At 48.1% G+C, this 16,618-nt stretch overlaps 1 protein-coding gene across 6 annotated transcripts in view; it reads right to left on the reverse strand.

The window, feature by feature from the left end:
• Positions 1 to 382: 382 nt before the first annotated feature.
• LOC310900013 (uncharacterized protein) overlaps positions 383 to 16,618 on the reverse strand; it is a 37,200-nt gene continuing 20,964 nt past the window's right edge. For 2 of the 6 annotated variants that reach the window (XR_014584772.1, XM_083837227.1), the window contains exons 4-5: positions 2,943 to 3,055; positions 383 to 887 (exon numbers count right to left, since the gene is read on the reverse strand). Coding sequence is in view for 1 of the 6 variants with exons in the window: in XM_083837227.1 (XP_083693353.1) it covers positions 568 to 887; positions 2,943 to 3,055 (433 nt within the window). In the remaining 5 variants the exon portion in view is untranslated. Of the gene's footprint in view, positions 888 to 917; positions 3,056 to 7,906; positions 8,992 to 16,618 lie in introns of those variants that run through there. The other 4 variants (XR_014584773.1, XR_014584774.1, XR_014584775.1 and 1 more) reach the window with 3 other exon arrangements.

Below are 16,618 nucleotides of genomic sequence, written 5' to 3' on the forward strand. Positions count from 1 at the left end.
GGAACCTCAGCAGCAAGGTCTGCCCCTTTGCCAGAGCTTTTTCACTGCTGGAGCACTTGAGTTGTCAAAAGAGGACGTAGGGCACACAGGACCTCTGAAAAGCAGCGCATTAGCTGACAACATCAAGATACGTCTACATGATGCTGGATCTATTCTCCTGCCCGTGGCTGTCAATAATTGCTGGTACAATTGATTCCATCAGGGCGCTCATGACAGATATAGATTGTTCTGCAGCTGCAGCAGATGCATGTGATCTAGCAGTTTTGATACCAGACTGCCTTTCCCGAATCTGAACATAGATTGTTTTTAAAAAGAGCAATGCAGTTAAGAGCTGAACAGCCAGCTACAAGAGTAATCTGTGTGCTCTACTATTAGTGCTTACCCTTGAGAGCTGCAAGCAAACTCCAGGCAGGTAGCAAGATGTCCACATCAGGCTTAAAGGTAGGTTATTTCTTCTCTCTTTATTAAAGACAGACATTATAAGTATTTACATATTCAGAGGGACATTGTCCTAGTCTGGTTTTCTGGGTTTCATGTAACAGAAATTCTGTACAAAGACATCTCCAGTTAAAGATGGGACCCAGAATCCAGGTCCCACCTTCCTCTTTCAGACAAAGTGCATACAGGTCCCCAGCTCGCTGCAGGGGAAGCAGTGGTGGAACCCATCTGTGCACACAAAAGGATTTTCAGGAAAATGTCATCCCCTTCTTTTGCCAGATCTGTGATGCCCACGGCTCTACAACTTCTCCCCCCGTCCTGCCACGTTCCCACACGGGCACTGGTGACTGCATGCATCCGCAGACCTTGGTGCTCCTCCAGCCGGCCGTGTCTCAGGCTGCAGACGGGTTCTGCCCATGCTTTGCCATGTTCTCTCCCTAGGCAATCCTCTGCAGAGAGCAATGACAGACAGGGTGGGAGCGACCCTGTTTCCTGCTCTGTCAGCAGTCAGAGCAATAGATGCCCCACAGCCCCACGATTCACAGGCATGAAGCACTTTGGGGTAGAGTTGACATTTGGGTTGTCTTCAAATTCTACAGATGGGAGCCAAGAGAAATGTCTGATCTGCATTCTTGTGCAGCACTGGTGCGTGACGCCAGGTTACCAAGGAATGCCATATGATTTATTTGATCTGCTTTGGCTTTCAGATCTTCCAGCTTTGTTTTGCATTTGTTTGTTTTCTTTCTTTTTTTTTTTTTTTTTTTTAAACATTAAAGGGATCACCTGAAGACTGAAAGGAAATCTGAAACTCCATTTAAATGACCTTCAAGGAAATGTGATCTGCTACATCACATCTACCTCAGGTTTTTACCATAAGCTTGTGAACGGGCAGATGAAGCATAGAATTGTCATGCACTGATATCTGCATGTTAAATTATTCATCCTAATTGGTATCTAAAGATTTGCAATATTTGTGAATTTTATAAGAATATATTCTTTTTATTTTTTGTTTTGTTTCATGGAAGCAAACAGCATTGAAGTATTAGAAAAGGAAATAAGAAAAGGGATACGTTTTGCTTCTTGTTGTAAGGATATTCACTGGAGACACACAAAGTTTTAATGTTAATGTCTGTGCATCACTTCTCCCTGCATGCTAAAATAGGTTTGGAAATGCTTGAAAGGTTAAAGCTTTTGCAAATTATGAAACCAAACCATTTTGGAGCTATAAATCCTGCTCATCTGGGATAGTTGTTCTTGTGTAAAACCTCATGTTTTCTTGAGAGACTGAGCTGAATATTTATACTTGGCACATCAAACACAAGGAAGGCACAGAGGTTCGCTTGTCTGCAGTGGATATTTAAGAGTATACTGTTGATAATTAAATGTAGGAATTATAATTATAATCCAAACTGGAGGATGCCGTTTTTTACGTCCCAGCAGGGGACTGGCCTAAGTCCCCTGGTTGCCCTGCAGCAGCGTCTCCCTGTGCCGCAGCAGCGCTGCCCTCCCCGCGTGGCTGCCGAGGCAGAGCTGGCTGCGGTCAGCCAGCAGGGACGGGTTTGCCAGGAGGGTGTCGGACGAGGCGGCCTTTCCCGTGTTCAGGCGCGCAGCAGCAGAAGCACTGGCGCTACCGGAGGGCTGGTGCATGGTGGCCGGCCCCCCTCTTGCTGTGCTCCAGCTTCAGCCCCCGCCCGTCCGCCTCACGATGCCTCAGCCCCTCAGCTGCCCCCAGCAGCCCCCCGGGAGGTGGCTGTGCTCGCACAGCCCCGTGGGGCAGCACCCGCGGGCTGGCGGCCTACAGCCCCACGCCTGCAGCCGTGGCACGTCGCAAACAGGCCTCGAACTCTGCCGCTGCGACACGCAGCCCCGCCTGCCACCTGCCGCTCCTCTCCCGCTTTCCTTTCCCAGGTTGTGCCAACACCTTAATTCTCACAGAAGTAATTCTGTAGAAACCATCTGCTTTCTCCACATACAGTTTTGTGTGGTTTTCATTTCTTCTTAAATAAACATATTCCCCACACAGTGAAATCAAATCCAGAGAAGAAAAAAAAAAAAAAGTAAACAGCCTCTCCACAAACACCTTGAAGAACCCACAACTATTTGTGGTTTCTGTGATTCTGGAAAGTCACTGGGAGATGTACAGATGTATCGATTTGGTTGCTGCAGGATGATTTGTAAACGTGTTCCTGGCTCAGGGCAGGCTTTCCATGGCTCTCTTGGTCTTACTTTTGCTTTCCAAAACAGAAACAAAATAATTCCAGCCTTTGTTTGGGAAGTTTAACCTCTCATGTTCCATTCCAGCCCTTCTGCCATTCCTGGACTTTCTGGCCCGCAGTTTTAATGACACAACAGCCCATTTCTCCCTGCTTTGTCTTTCATGTCCTGCCTCATTCACCTTAACTGAACATAAACAGAAGGCAGACATGTAAAAGCAGATGAACAGTGAAAAAGTCACACCTACAACTCACCTAAAATCTCCTCCTTTCAAAAATACATTCACCCACCTGCAGAATAAATTCTTCTATTGTCTTCTCGAAGCCCACGTTTCTCTTTCAACCACGAAGCACAATTCAGCAGCTGTTGGCAGCACATCTTCCTGGCATCCTGGTAGGCGACACTGAACAGCAAGGGGGATTCAGGAGACTGACACCACCAAACACAAAAGAACATTTAATTCACAAAGGAATATGTAATACCACCACTGGTGATCAGTTGATGTTGTACCACACAGCACCAGAAATGAGCACGTTTGTTGTTACTGCTGGGGATGGGAACTGTCTGTGGCATCTTGCAGGGACACTCCTTCATAGCACACAGGGACATACTGGTTCTCCTAAATGTACTATGGCACGGAGTCACTGCACAAATTTCAAAAATTCAGATGCAAAATTCTTGCATTGAGGTTGTCTTCCTATTTTTGAGCTAGGACACCAGGGATGGGGATGCAGAGGCACGAACCTAGGAACCTGTTTACAAGAGAAGCTCTCCAGCACTTCACCCCAGACAAAACTGGTAGAAAGTCATGCTGCCAAGAATAAAGAAATGAAGAAAAGGTAGCTTCTTTTTCATTTGTAGCAAAAATGTGTAATGGTCTTGAAACATTCTTTGTTCCTGCTCTGTAAACCTGGGCTGACTACTTTCAAGTCATGGAATTCCAGTCTTGCTAAACCAAGATGGAAAATGAAGTCTCACCCAAGTCTGAATAAGTTAAATTCCTCCTTCCCATATAAGATGAGCAGAGAAAAATTTCATCCAGAGAGGTTCGGCTGTGTGGGAAACCCAAGCACCTGAGCTGCCAGGGGACCCTGCTCGGCAGGCACTGCCAGGCTGCCTCCACTGCCCCGCTCGGGTGAGCATCCCCGCGTCACTACAATACCTCTAGAAACCTGTGGTCAGGTTTTATACAAGTAACAGCTGGAATGAGACATGTGCTAAATACAGAATTTTAGATTTCTGAGAAGAGAAAATGGATTGAAAGGAATGGGTTTCCCCACAGCTTGGGTACCCTTGCAAAGCCCATCTTCTTCCCATCTTATTTCATTTCATACTGTTTATAGCAGGTGCCTTCTGCTACCACCTTGTCAAAGCATCGTTTCTGTTTACGTCTCATTGACACACAATAAACATGAAGGGTTGCAATTTTTAGCTTTTATGTGCATTTATATGAGCATGTGATTCACTGTTCACTTATGAAAATTTTAGACCAAACTCCTCTGAATGAAGATGCTGCTTTATGTAAATGATTTGTGCATTACAAAATGGGAGAAGCAGTCTCAAGCCATTCACAAATGGTATCTGCAAATCTGGGTCCCAAAGAAGCCAATTCTGCCATCACACACAGTTTTCACCGAGCAAATCACCCTGGCTCCGGTAGTGTTACTTACAGGTAGTGCATTGCAAGACAGTGGGGACATTGCATCCTTGTTCTCCAAGTGCAGTGTCCGAGAGCTTCACAGCCAGCCCATCCTGCACTTTTCTGCTTATCTTACGCGGTTTAGGAAGTCAGAGGTCTGTCACAGGGGACGTCAGGCAGGTTGGTATAATCACAGACCTGACACGACCGGAGATGGCAGGCACGTGGACATGAAACCATAAAGCAAACATTTACATCAGGCGAGGGCCAGACCAGGCCTAAGAGAGCACGGCATCGTATCCCACTGCCGCCACACGTGCAGCACACAAGCGAGAGCACCGACGCGCTGCTGGGGGTGGAGTACTGCGGCTGCAGGGGAGGCAGCCGCAGCAGGAGCAGGGATGAATCACTGCCAGCCACCAGGATATCTAAAATGACATTAAACATCTACACGCTGTCTGAAGAATTACAAGCTGAGTACCAGGCAGCTTCCTAACTGATGCTAGCAAGCTATAGGTATGAGCTGATTCGGTTTTATCTGTTCCAAGCTAAAAAAAAATGCGCTGATTGCTCTGCCTGGAGATGTCAGCACAAATGTCTCACCAGGCAGAGGTAAGGGCAGGACAAGGCAGGGCAGCCCCAGCCCCAGCCCCAGCCCCAGCCCCCTGCGCAGCCTGGCACAAGCAAGGAGGCGCAGGCAGCAAGCCTGGAGGAGCACTCCGGGTGACGGGACACACCTGTGTGCTGTTGGGGAGTTTGGTTTCAAAGCTTTGATGTTTCAGGAGAGGACTTTGTGAAGCCTTCTAGTGAGAAGCATCCTATGCCATCAAAAGCAATGCTGGCTGCTGTCCTGTCCAGCCTCAGCCCTTCCACACCGCACCCTAACGCGGCCAGGGCCAGGGCGGACAAACGGAGGCAGTCGGGAGCTCTCCTCGCCCTGCTGAAACACAAACGTGCTGCTTACATTCGGTAGCCAGGGTTGGCTTGTCCGTGTCACCCAGACCGCTTGGCTGCATACACCCCAGCCCAGGATAACCCCCATGAGCTTGGACAAGGAACGGTGAATGGAGCACAGAGGGGTGTGCAACAGACAGCGTGGTTCGGACCTGCTGTAGGAAAGATGCTTTGTATCTGTTCTCCATGATGCTTTTAAATGACATCCACAGTACTAGTTTCTAGTTGGATAAACACTGACAGAAAAGCTCTGAAATTTATCAAAAAAGAAGACTATATAATTTGGAATAGGTAAATTAGTAGAAAAATGTAAACTATGTCTCTCACTGCTTTATAATTAAACATATGTATTCGTGTCAGAGCCATCTTGGTTTCACCGCTACATCTGCACAGGGGTAGTTATAAGGCAAACTTAAGAAATCAGTACCTTTGGTGGAGGAAATGAGGAGTATTCATGTATTTAAAAAAAAAAAAAAAAAAAGATTAGATTAGATTTTCCTGGCATCCATAAATGTTTCCACCCCTTTACTGGGAACATTTGAGGAATGAATTTACAAAAAACTATTTGTAGAAACCACACAGAAGTATGCAAAACAGCAAATGGAGCTTGAATATTCTTGAGGTTGAAGGCATCCTCAGGGCATCCCTGCCAGCATCCTCGGGGCATTCCAGTGGAAAAAGATCTATTCTAGTCCTTGCACTATAGATTAAAAATGGTAAAAGTCACTGAAAAGAGTATCTGAGGAAAAAAAAATAAAAATAAAGAGCCTGCTTAATAAAATTGCACCTCTCTGCCAAGGAATAGAAACACAATAATTTAACTTATAAAATCAATTATACCATGGAAATAGCAAAGCTCATGAACACAAACTTGTCAAAAAAAAAAAAGTGTTTTCACATACCATGTGAAGTAGCTGTAAAAGCAGATTGTGAGTTTTTAGAAACAAGTGGTTAGCATATGAAATCTCAGCCAGTAGTAAGCAACAGCCAAGAAGCAGTAGCATCATCACTATCATTCCTAATTTAGGAAAACATTCTTGAAGAAATTGCTTCAGCCAAATGTGTGTAACATTTGTCTCCAATTTAAATCTCACCTAAGCCAATATGTTACAGGCACACTGGGATGGAATTTGAGATCTTTGCTCTTACAACTACTGAGTTATCTTTGTCTAATCTCAGGGACCACAGTTTACAGCTATTTAATAGGATGGTGAGAAGCAGAGGATTCCTGTACCTTTGGGGACTCAGGTTGCTTTCCAGACCTTCCAGGGGCAGGGTGAAGGCTTCTGCCCCTAGAGCATCCTGCCAGCCCAGCAGAGTGTTTCTCTCTCAAAAGCTTCTGTGCCATTTGTGTCCACAAGTCTAATTCTACACACGTTGCGCTGTAGGAAATGGCTGCCTTAGCTCAGGATCTCAGACTGCTCAGTCTGGCTTTCAACTCCAGCTCTGGTTTTAAGAACATTCAGCAGCTTTCATATCTTCAGGACAAATTTAGATTTTTCATGCTTTATTATGGAGATTATCACATTGCGGAGCAATTAAAAATTAAACATCAGCAACATGGCAAATATGAAAATTCACTTTCTGTCCTGGGGACAGACAGCATTTTTCCACCAGTCCAAAAGGTTTTGGCAACATCTGGCTCCCTCTCGGAAACACAGGCCCGTGCCTCAGTGTCTCAGACAGCAGGTCTGTGGACTCCTTTCTGTTTGGATAATCCCACCTGCACATTCAGGCTCATCTCACTGACAAGAATCACAAGTCGGAAGCAACAGGAGCCTGCTGAAAGATGTGTGGTTCTTCCCTCTGACTGTGCTGGCCGTGATGCAAGCTTTGCCCCGGGCCAGCCTGCTTGTCAGCAGCTCTGTTATTGCCCTGGCTCCGCTCCAGCCTTGCCCAGCAGAAGGGAAGCACAGCGCGACGCTCCTTGGGCTGGCACGCAGCAGTGGGCAAGGAACGGGTGTCAAGCACCCACATGCTGGAGTTTCTGGAGAGAACCCTTGGCTTTTGGGATTGCTAGTGCTTCCCCTGTGCAATGTGCCCACAGCCCTGTGCAGAGGAGCAGGGGACAAGCAGGAGCTAGAGCGCAGAGCCAAGGCACCGGTTCCCCAGGCAGCTCCGTGCTGCTGGGGACGCTGACGGCAGGCGGCCCAGCCCTGCCCCGCTGTGCTGCTGGCGCACGGGTGCTGGAAGCACCTGGGCCTTTGCTCCGAGTGGCCCGGTGCAGAGGTGGTGAGCTGGTAACTCCTAAACGCCACGTCAGAGCTGAAGGCACGGCCTGCGCCTTCCCACACAGACGTCTCAGGTGTGACTGCCCGCACCCCACCTCTCCTCACCTCCCACCACCACTGGAGTTCCTTTGGTCTACCTTCAGATAGCGGCATTTCAGCGAGGATCGAGAGACAAGCATTAATGTGCTCATGTAGTTAAGGCAAACATTGTAAATGGCAGTAAAATCTTTATTTGGCACAAAACTATTAGTGACAATTCACGTAATCAGACAACTGTGCATGAGAATCATGCACACATATGGAGACCAGGGAACTTAAAACCAGGAGATGCTTCACCTCCAAGGAAAACATGGTTTCGTTATGTCAGTCTTTCATGTTTAGTTTTGCCTACCACTTTCGAGTAAATTTTTATTATTTCGAGTTAAATTTTATTTAAAAATACAGTGTATCCACATACCCCAAAAGAACTTAAGAATCAGGGCAGGAAACAGGTTCTCAAGTGTTAATACATATGAAGCTCTGTGCGACATAAAGTTATTAATTTGTGCAATGACTGCATAATTAATGTTCGGTCTCATCTCACTCTCTTTTAAATGTATTCCCACATTGCATAGAAGTTGTTGGCTAATGAATTAAACAGTTTGATGTTGATGAATCACAATTTTGCCTATCAATATTAAAATATTGCCAGAGGTATGCTTTTCAGTTTGGGTCATGAAAGTTTAAATTGTAATACTATCAAAAATGCAGACATTGTGTTTTGCCAAGCTTCAGTTCAAAAGCAGATGAGTCCAAGTTTTGTTTTCAGATCTGGGATTTGGGATTTATTTTTCTTTTCTTTCTTCCATTGAAGCAATGACATGAACACAAGGTATCACGCAAAACTTTAGATTTATCTATAATAGCATCTGAAACGGAGAAATCCAGTTACGTCGGAAATCTCAAGTCAAAACTAGTCTGTTCTGGTCCTTGGACTATGATTAATGTGGTAAGTGGTACCAGATGGTAAATGCTTTGAGAAGCCTCTGCACTCCAAAGAAGTGCTAATTACTTTCAAGGCTGCAGCAAGAGGATAAGAGAGGAAGAGGCGGCACCAGCCCAGCACTCACCCTGCTCAGGGCAGCAGCGGGGCTCCGCTGCCCGGACCTGCGGCGGCTCCCGGCCATCCTCACCGGCCATCCCCATGCTCCTGCTGCAGCTCACACACCTCGGGAGCCAGCTCCTGCCTCCTGAGGAGGTAACTGCTGGTCTAGAAGAGTCAATAAACTCTCACTGCTCTTCTGCATGAAAGACAGAAAATGCTGACTGGTGTGGGGATAGCCACGTGTTAGTCCACATTTTGGCATCACGATGCCACCCTGGTAACGGGCCATCCTGCCGTGCCTGTAGCTGGGTTCAGTGGCAGACAGCTCGTCTCTCCACTAGATCCATGGTTAATTCCTGGGCCAGGCGGGTGCTGTGATATTCTCCATGCGGAGTCATAGGCTTTGTGCACATCAGTTTTCATCAAAGGGGCTGTAAGAGGTGAAAACTATGGCTGCATAAAATGATTTAATAAGCAAAATATCTTGTCAGGAGCCAAACGCTTCAGCAGGAGAGAGTAGAAGACGTTATATCCCTTTCCATAATTTGGGAGACCATTAGGTCATTTTCTGTGGCAGAAGCCACCTGAACCCCACCAGGGCAGCCACCTGCATGTGTAGTCACATTTTTTAAGCTTTGGAAGACCTAAACCAGGGACCAGAAATAAAGCAGATCCAACAGTGCAAGTGCATTTTCCTGCACTCTGCGAGTTTGGGAAGACCACAGCTTGCAGCTCCTTGTTTGAGCTACAGCTGCATCCCCTTGGCTGACTTTGCTGCAAAAGCCATTGTGGAGCTCTCGATGAAAGTGTGTGAGCTTGTGCCGTGAGGAGGAAAATATAAGCAAGGACAGAAGTCAAGTCCCTCAGTCGTGACCTGCTCGAATGAGGAGCAGCAGCAGAAGAGGCACGCAGCTCCGGTGTGGGGGCCGGAGCCCGAACTCGTCTGTGCAGCAGGGTGAGACCAGCTCCACACATCACCGCCCTCCTCCCTGTTAATGCTGACAGCCCAGCCACCTCAGCACCAGCTGTTTCTGTTCTTTATTAGCCAATAAATATAATCGATGCATACCTGCAAATTACACGTAAGCCTGCTTCCAAGTCTGAGCAGTAAAAGTGCCCAGATAAAAGCCGCGTGAGGAGCAGGACTGTGGGAAGGAGCCTTCAGGGGGAGAGCAGCTGGGGGGCTCAGGCTGCAGGACCCAGACCAGAGCAGGTCTGAGCTGCAGCGCTCAGGGCTATGGAGCGGGCTGCGGGCTGCTGGGCTGCGGCACAGAGCCATGCCCGGGGACGGGGAAATGGCTGGAAGCCACTGGCTGCTGGGGGACAGGCGGCTGCTCGGGGAGCTCAGCCGGCTGCTGGCTGCCAGCAGGCCGAGGTGTGCAGTTAGCTGATGGCAGCGCTGCTAGGAGAGGTGTTGGCTTTGCTTCGATTCACTGCTGCTTCAGCAGCCGCTGATGGCACAGACCCTGCTGAGGTGGTCAAAATGCTGCAAGATCAGCTGTCCTAATGCCAGACACAGCCTCGTGTGGACTGATGCCTGCTTTCAAGGATTAAAGGTGGAAAATAAATTAATAAATAAATAATAAAAAAGCCAAGATTATGGACACTAAGAAGGTATCATCATTGCCTTTCTGAAGCAAGCTTAGTATGTTGGAAGTAGACAACAACAAGGTAAAGAGCAGATCTGTCTCCCAAAGCAATAAGGGACTGCTATTTCATTATGAATTTCCTCCAGGGGTGGAAAATTGTAACTGCATCATGTATCACAAATAAACCACCAGCAATAAACAGAAACTCTCTTTAAGGCTCAGCAGCCGTCAATGTCCATGATCTTTGGCTGTTAATATTGTCATGACACAGAGCAGCAATGGCTGCTTTGTGACGGGCAAGCCAAGGAGAACTTCAGGTCAGGAACATGACAGGGTCTGAGACTGAAGAGAAATTCAGATCTATCAGGCTGACAGCACGCAGTTCACAGAGAACGTGGAGGGCTCCTTGCAACTATTTAATTTAATAGGCAATAAGCAGAGGCTTATTTGGATTACTTTACAAGTAGAAAGAATAAGTTTTAAAAGTCAGTCTTATGAAAGGTCTGCTGCTTCTGTAATTTCAGTACTCAGAAGGTCACATTACAGGAAAGTCAGTGTTTCTACAGACACCGACAGAGGTGAGTGTGAAAGTGAAGTAGTTGTTAATGTACACCTAGTCTCTGTGCTACAGAGAGCAATGCACCAGCAGCACCCTTGAAAAATGTGAATCCCCCTCCATCAAACGTCAGATAAAATTCAGGCAGTCCCCATCGATACCTTGGGGATTGCAGGACCAGCCCCAAATCTCTAACAGCAAAAGCCACATATGACAAAAAGAGTAAGCCCTTAAATTTCAAAGACGTTTTTATCTCTTTCTGCAATGTATTGAAATACATTTTCTGTCTTGCTTGCACAGCACAGACAATGTCCAGCAGACATGAAGCCTTCCAGCACTGGCAGGGATGGGGGTATCTGACTTGCTTTGATTCCCAGCCACCAACCCAGTCTTGCCTGAAACCCAGCCATTTTTTTCAAACTTCTACCGAGAAAAGAGAAAGCAGTTACCTCTTCAGAGTGCAACAACAGCTTCTACGTACTGATTCATACAATGAAATGCTGAAAATCCTAAGAATCAAAGCCTGAAGGACACTTCAATACTGGGTGCTTGCATTTGCTTTACAGCCAGCTCCCACTGCTTGGTGAGATATTTTGCAGTAGGCACTACAGCAGTCCCGAGCACTACAGGAGAGAACAGCCTGGTGAGCTTCCCTAAGGGACTGTCAGACTGAAAAATGATGACAAAACATAGAGTAGTGTCACAACCAGTGACGGTTTGCCCAAACCTCCAGCAAGGCTTCTGCTCTGTGCTGCTATCAGCCAGAGACACACTCTGGCTTCTTCCAAGGGAAGGCCCATTTTGGAAAGTTACATCTCCTGGACAAGGTGCTGCACAGTAGGCAGAAAACATGGTGGCCTAATTATTGTAGAGATGGCTGGTGGTAGAGTACCTTTTCCAAAAAAGTCAGCATATGCTGTTTCCTCTAACAGGGCAGGAGCTTTACTGAACCTCCTGGTTTTGAGATTTCTGGCCTCAGCAGAGCAAAGACACTAGACAGTGGGAGAGGCAATGTGAGGAACGGACTCTCAGCAGCATCTCTCTGATAAATCTGATTTCTTTCACTCCAGTGTTGCCAGCCATACAGTTCACGGCTGTGGTGCAGGACCACAGCATGAGAGCTGGTTCCCCCGGTGCCACCTGCATCACGCTCCTGACACCACCTTCCTGATGGCCGTTGGAAATGGGCCGAGTCCTTCCCAAAGCGTGCCTGTGGTACCCCTGCCACCCCACAACCCCCACACCACTGCCAGCAGTGGGGAGCACAGGCCCGGCCGGTGCAGCACCGGGGCACGGGAGGCAGCAAACCGCCCCGGCTCTGCTCTGCACCCTGGAGCCGGCAGCGCTGTGCCTGCGGAGCAGCCGGGGGGCGAGTCCTGCCCTCCCAGCTCCTCCGGCAGGTTTCCTTTGCTTACCACTGGTGATCTTGCAATTTGGTATCAACAACCTGCTGCTTCACCAACATCACGGGGGGCTGTGCTGGCAGGGTGCTATTAGGAATACTGAGTACCTCATTCCCTCTGCAAATCCAGCTCTGCAGCAGAGACTTCTCAGCAATAGGAGTTAGTACATCTCCAAGTGTTTAACCAGGCTAACATCAGCAAACAGCTTTTAGGAGGATTAAGGATCTTTGAACTTACTCTATGGAGAATTTCAAGCCTCGAAATTCTACCCCTAAGATTGTGCTAATTCATACAAAACTTCATATAAATCTCACAGATAGATTTAGGAGTGACAATTCAATTTTTAGTTATTTCAGGGATTACCTTTTATAGAAAGCAATAAAAACATACATGGAGGTTGCTAGATTCTTCAGCTACATTAAGGAAACAGTTGTACTGAATACTGACTGTGCTTAGGAAAAGACCATTTCTACTCCAAACTACTCACCATCTAAGAACATCAGATAGAAAACAATATATCAAACCAGCTTATATTTAGCATATTGACTCAAAAGTGTGTGTATTAACTAATCCTTTAAAATATCTGACCTTGTTCAACAGCACTGTATGAAATAATTTTAATAAATGAAAAGTTAATGCAAACTGTGGCCATGCATAACCATAAATAGCAGCAGTTTTATAATGTGCTGTTACCAGTCATCTCAGTAGGCAGCCATGAAGACAGGGGAACAACTACATTGAGCTCAGATATTAAAGACAAGGCCAAAGAAGTGTGCAAAGAGGAAAACAGGATCTTCATTAGGGCAAGAGTTTTGAAATTACTGGTGTGTGAGACCTCCCAGGGAAGAAGGTTTAACTGCCGAGTACCCCCACTCACCAGCCAAGATGCCCATTCTCCAAATACTGGGGATTCAGCTCTGCAGTCTCTCACTTGCTATTAGATATATTGAAGCTACAATTAATCCACTAGCCTAATTTATCATACAATAAAGTCTGCCAGTCGTGAATGAGTAATGAATGAACAGATTGCCCTATTGTACATTTCAGCTATCTTTTAGAGATTATCAATAATAATGTTATTGATCGCTAAATCCAAGGACACAAAGAAAGAATAAAAAGTCAAGATACAGACTCCTCTACCGGCTTTTGTTTAGTTACATCTCTAGACCACACTAGAATAAAGCCATCTCCAGTCTATACACAGAGTGGTGCCAGCTCACCAGGATCTAGGGAAAATAATCCCTGCTGGGGGAATGGAGCCAAGTCCCCCTAGCCCCAGAGCTGCCTCCTCCATGGACCAACTCACCAGCTCTCAGATGACTAGAGACACCCAGTTTTGGTGTAAAGACCGCAAGTGATAGAGAGCCTGCTATGCGCCAGTGTGAACTGCAGTCCTGGTTAATCACAGTCAGTCATGCAGACCTGTGTCTTATTTCTAGTCTGAGTTTGTCAGGTTTTAGCTTTCACTGATTGGCTTTTGCTAGACTTTATTTCTGCTAGATTAAAAGAGCTGTTAAAAGATGTTTTTATTTCTAGCTGCCAGCTCTGCAAACCTCTCCAAGGCTCTGACAGTTGAGCCAAGTTTCTCCTGGGGGTGGAGGGAAGCATGAGCTCCAAATAATAGACTTCATATGTTAAAGTTAATCTTCAGTGACACCTGTGCAAGCAAAATGCCTTCAAAGGAATTGCTAAAATATAATTGACTGGCCGAGCAATTGGAAACAACTGCACTGAAGATGCAGGCAGAGATGACTCTGGAAGGAACCAGGACTCTGGACTCACCCTTGCTGGTGGAAGGGGATGGGGAGCTGGATGTGGCCTTCGCTATCCATGAGGAAATGGTTGGCGACCTGCTACGGAGCTTGGATGTGCGCAAGTCGATGGGGCCGGATGGGATCCACCCGAGGGTACTGAGAGAACTGGCGGAGGAGCTGGCCGAGCCGCTTTCCATCATTTATCGGCAGTCCTGGCTATCGGGGGAGGTCCCGGTTGACTGGCGGCTAGCCAATGTGACGCCTATCTATAAGAAGGGCCGCAGGGCAGACCCGGGGAACTATAGGCCTGTCAGTTTGACCTCAGTGCCGGGGAAGCTCATGGAGCAGATTATCTTGAGGGTCATCACGCAGCACTTGCAGGGCAAGCAGGCGATCAGGCCCAGTCAGCATGGGTTTATGAAAGGCAGGTCCTGCTTGACGAACCTGATCTCCTTCTATGACCAAGTGACGCGCTTGGTGGATGAGGGAAAGGCTGTGGACGTGGTCTACCTTGACCTCAGTAAGGCTTTTGACACCGTTCCCCACAACATTCTCCTCAAGAAACTGGCTGCTCGGGGCTTGGACTGGCGTACGCTTCGCTGGGTTAGAAACTGGCTGGATGGCCGGGCCCAGAGAGTTGTGGTGAATGGAGTCAAATCTGGCTGGAGGCCGGTCACTAGTGGAGTCCCCCAGGGCTCGGTACTGGGGCCGGTCCTCTTTAATATCTTTATTGATGATCTGGATGAGGGCGTCCAGTGCACCCTCAGTAAGTTTGCAGATGACACCAAGCTAAGTGCGTGTGTCGATCTGCTCGAGGGCAGGAAGGCTCTGCAGGAGGATCTGCATAGGCTGGAGCGATGGGCTGAGGTCAACTGCATGAAGTTCAACAAGGCCAAGTGCCGGGTCCTGCACCTGGGCTGCAACAACCCCAAGCAGAGCTACAGGCTGGGAGATGAGTGGCTGGAAAGCTGCCTGGCCGAGAAGGACCTGGGAGTATTGGTGGATAGTCGGCTGAATATGAGCCAGCAGTGTGCCCAGGTGGCCAAGAAGGCCAACGGCATCCTGGCCTGTATAAGAAGCAGTGTGGCCAGCAGGTCGAGGGAAGTGATTGTGCCCCTGTACTCGGCTCTGGTGAGGCCGCACCTCGAGTACTGTGTTCAGTTTTGGGCCCCTCGCTACAGGAAGGACATGGACGTGCTCGAGCGAGTCCAGAGAAGGGCGACCAAGCTGGTGAGGGGTCTGGAGAACAAGTCTTACGAGGAGCGGCTGAGGGAGCTGGGCTTGTTCAGCCTGGAGAAGAGGAGGCTCAGGGGCGACCTCATCGCTCTCTACAGTTACCTGAAAGGAGGCTGTAGAGAGGTGGGGGTTGGTCTATTCTCCCACATGCCTGGTGACAGGACGAGGGGGAATGGGCTAAAGTTGCGACAGGGGAGTTTTAGGTTGGATGTTAGGAAGTACTTCTTTACCGAAAGGGTTATTAAGCATTGGAACGGGCTGCCCAGGGAGGTGGTGGAGTCACCATCCCTGGAGGTCTTTAAAAGACGTTTAGATGTAGAGCTTGGGGATATGGTTTAGTGGAGTACTTAGTGTTAGGTCGGAGGTTGGACTCGATGATCTTGAGGTCTCTTCCAACCTAGAAAAATCTGTGAATCTGTGAATCTGTGAATCTGTGACTCCAGCTCACTATTCCCACTGCACCGCGTCTGCAGCAGCAGCGGAATCAAAACATTACAGACTGGTTTTATATCACTCGGACATCAGGAAACGGCCTCCTTGAAAAGAACAAATCTTGTGAAAAGCGTTCCTCTAACATGCTCATGTATCCAGCCCCCCAGCGGAGAGATGATCCACAGCCACTGAGGACGTGGCTGAGCCCTGCTCAGTTGCACCCCGCCGGTCCCCAGGGCGGTGGCGCGGCAGCACCCGCTGCTGCAGCCGGGGGTCGGCACAGGGCAGGCCCCAGAGCCCCCACAACCGGCTTGGCCCTTTGCTGCCAGAAGATGAACCACGCTGATCACAGAATCATTTAGGTTGGAAAAGACCCATCAGATCATCACGCCTGGCCACTACTAACACCACCGTTAAGCCCTGTCCCCAGCCCTTCCTGGCGTGCCCATCTCGGGGAAGCGGGCAGGCCCTGCGCCCGCTGCTCACCGTGCTCCCACCCCACCTGCAGCCACGCAAGCACCAAACAGAGCAAACCTCTTCCCTCTGACGCTGTGAATTCCAGGTACTCATGCAGAAAAGTGCAGTGTAGCCAATTATTTTCTGCTTGTGCCACTGTGAAATGCTCTGTTCAATTGACAATTTGACCAGAAAAAACAAGCAAGGCGCGTCTTGCCCTCCCTGTGCCTTTGAGAGCAAGCTCACGCTATGCACAGAGCTCTCCCGCAGCAGGGAGAAGAGAGCCTTTGAACAGAGCAAAGTGCTACCCACACCTAGAAGAAATCTTAATTGGATATAAGAAAAGATTTTGTGTATTCCGTGTAGAGGAGACTAAGCCACTTAGAAAAGGATCAAACAAATCCTCTGAAGTGGGCCAGTATCATTTGATCAGCACTTGGTGTCTTCAGATCGAGAAGAGATTTTCTTTTTTTTTTTTTTTTTTTTTTTTTTTTTCAGTTTGAGGAGATGCTCTACTCAAACCACAGACGGTTGGAGCCTGTTGTGTCTGCCCACACAAGAGGAGCGTGTTACCCGCTCTGCAGCAGTCACCTGCCTGCTCCCCAGCCCGGGATGAGGGGTGCAGCCCTGGG

This window comes from Anser anser, assembly GCF_964211835.1.
Source record: "Anser anser genome assembly, chromosome: 5".
Lineage (NCBI taxonomy): Eukaryota > Metazoa > Chordata > Aves > Anseriformes > Anatidae > Anser > Anser anser.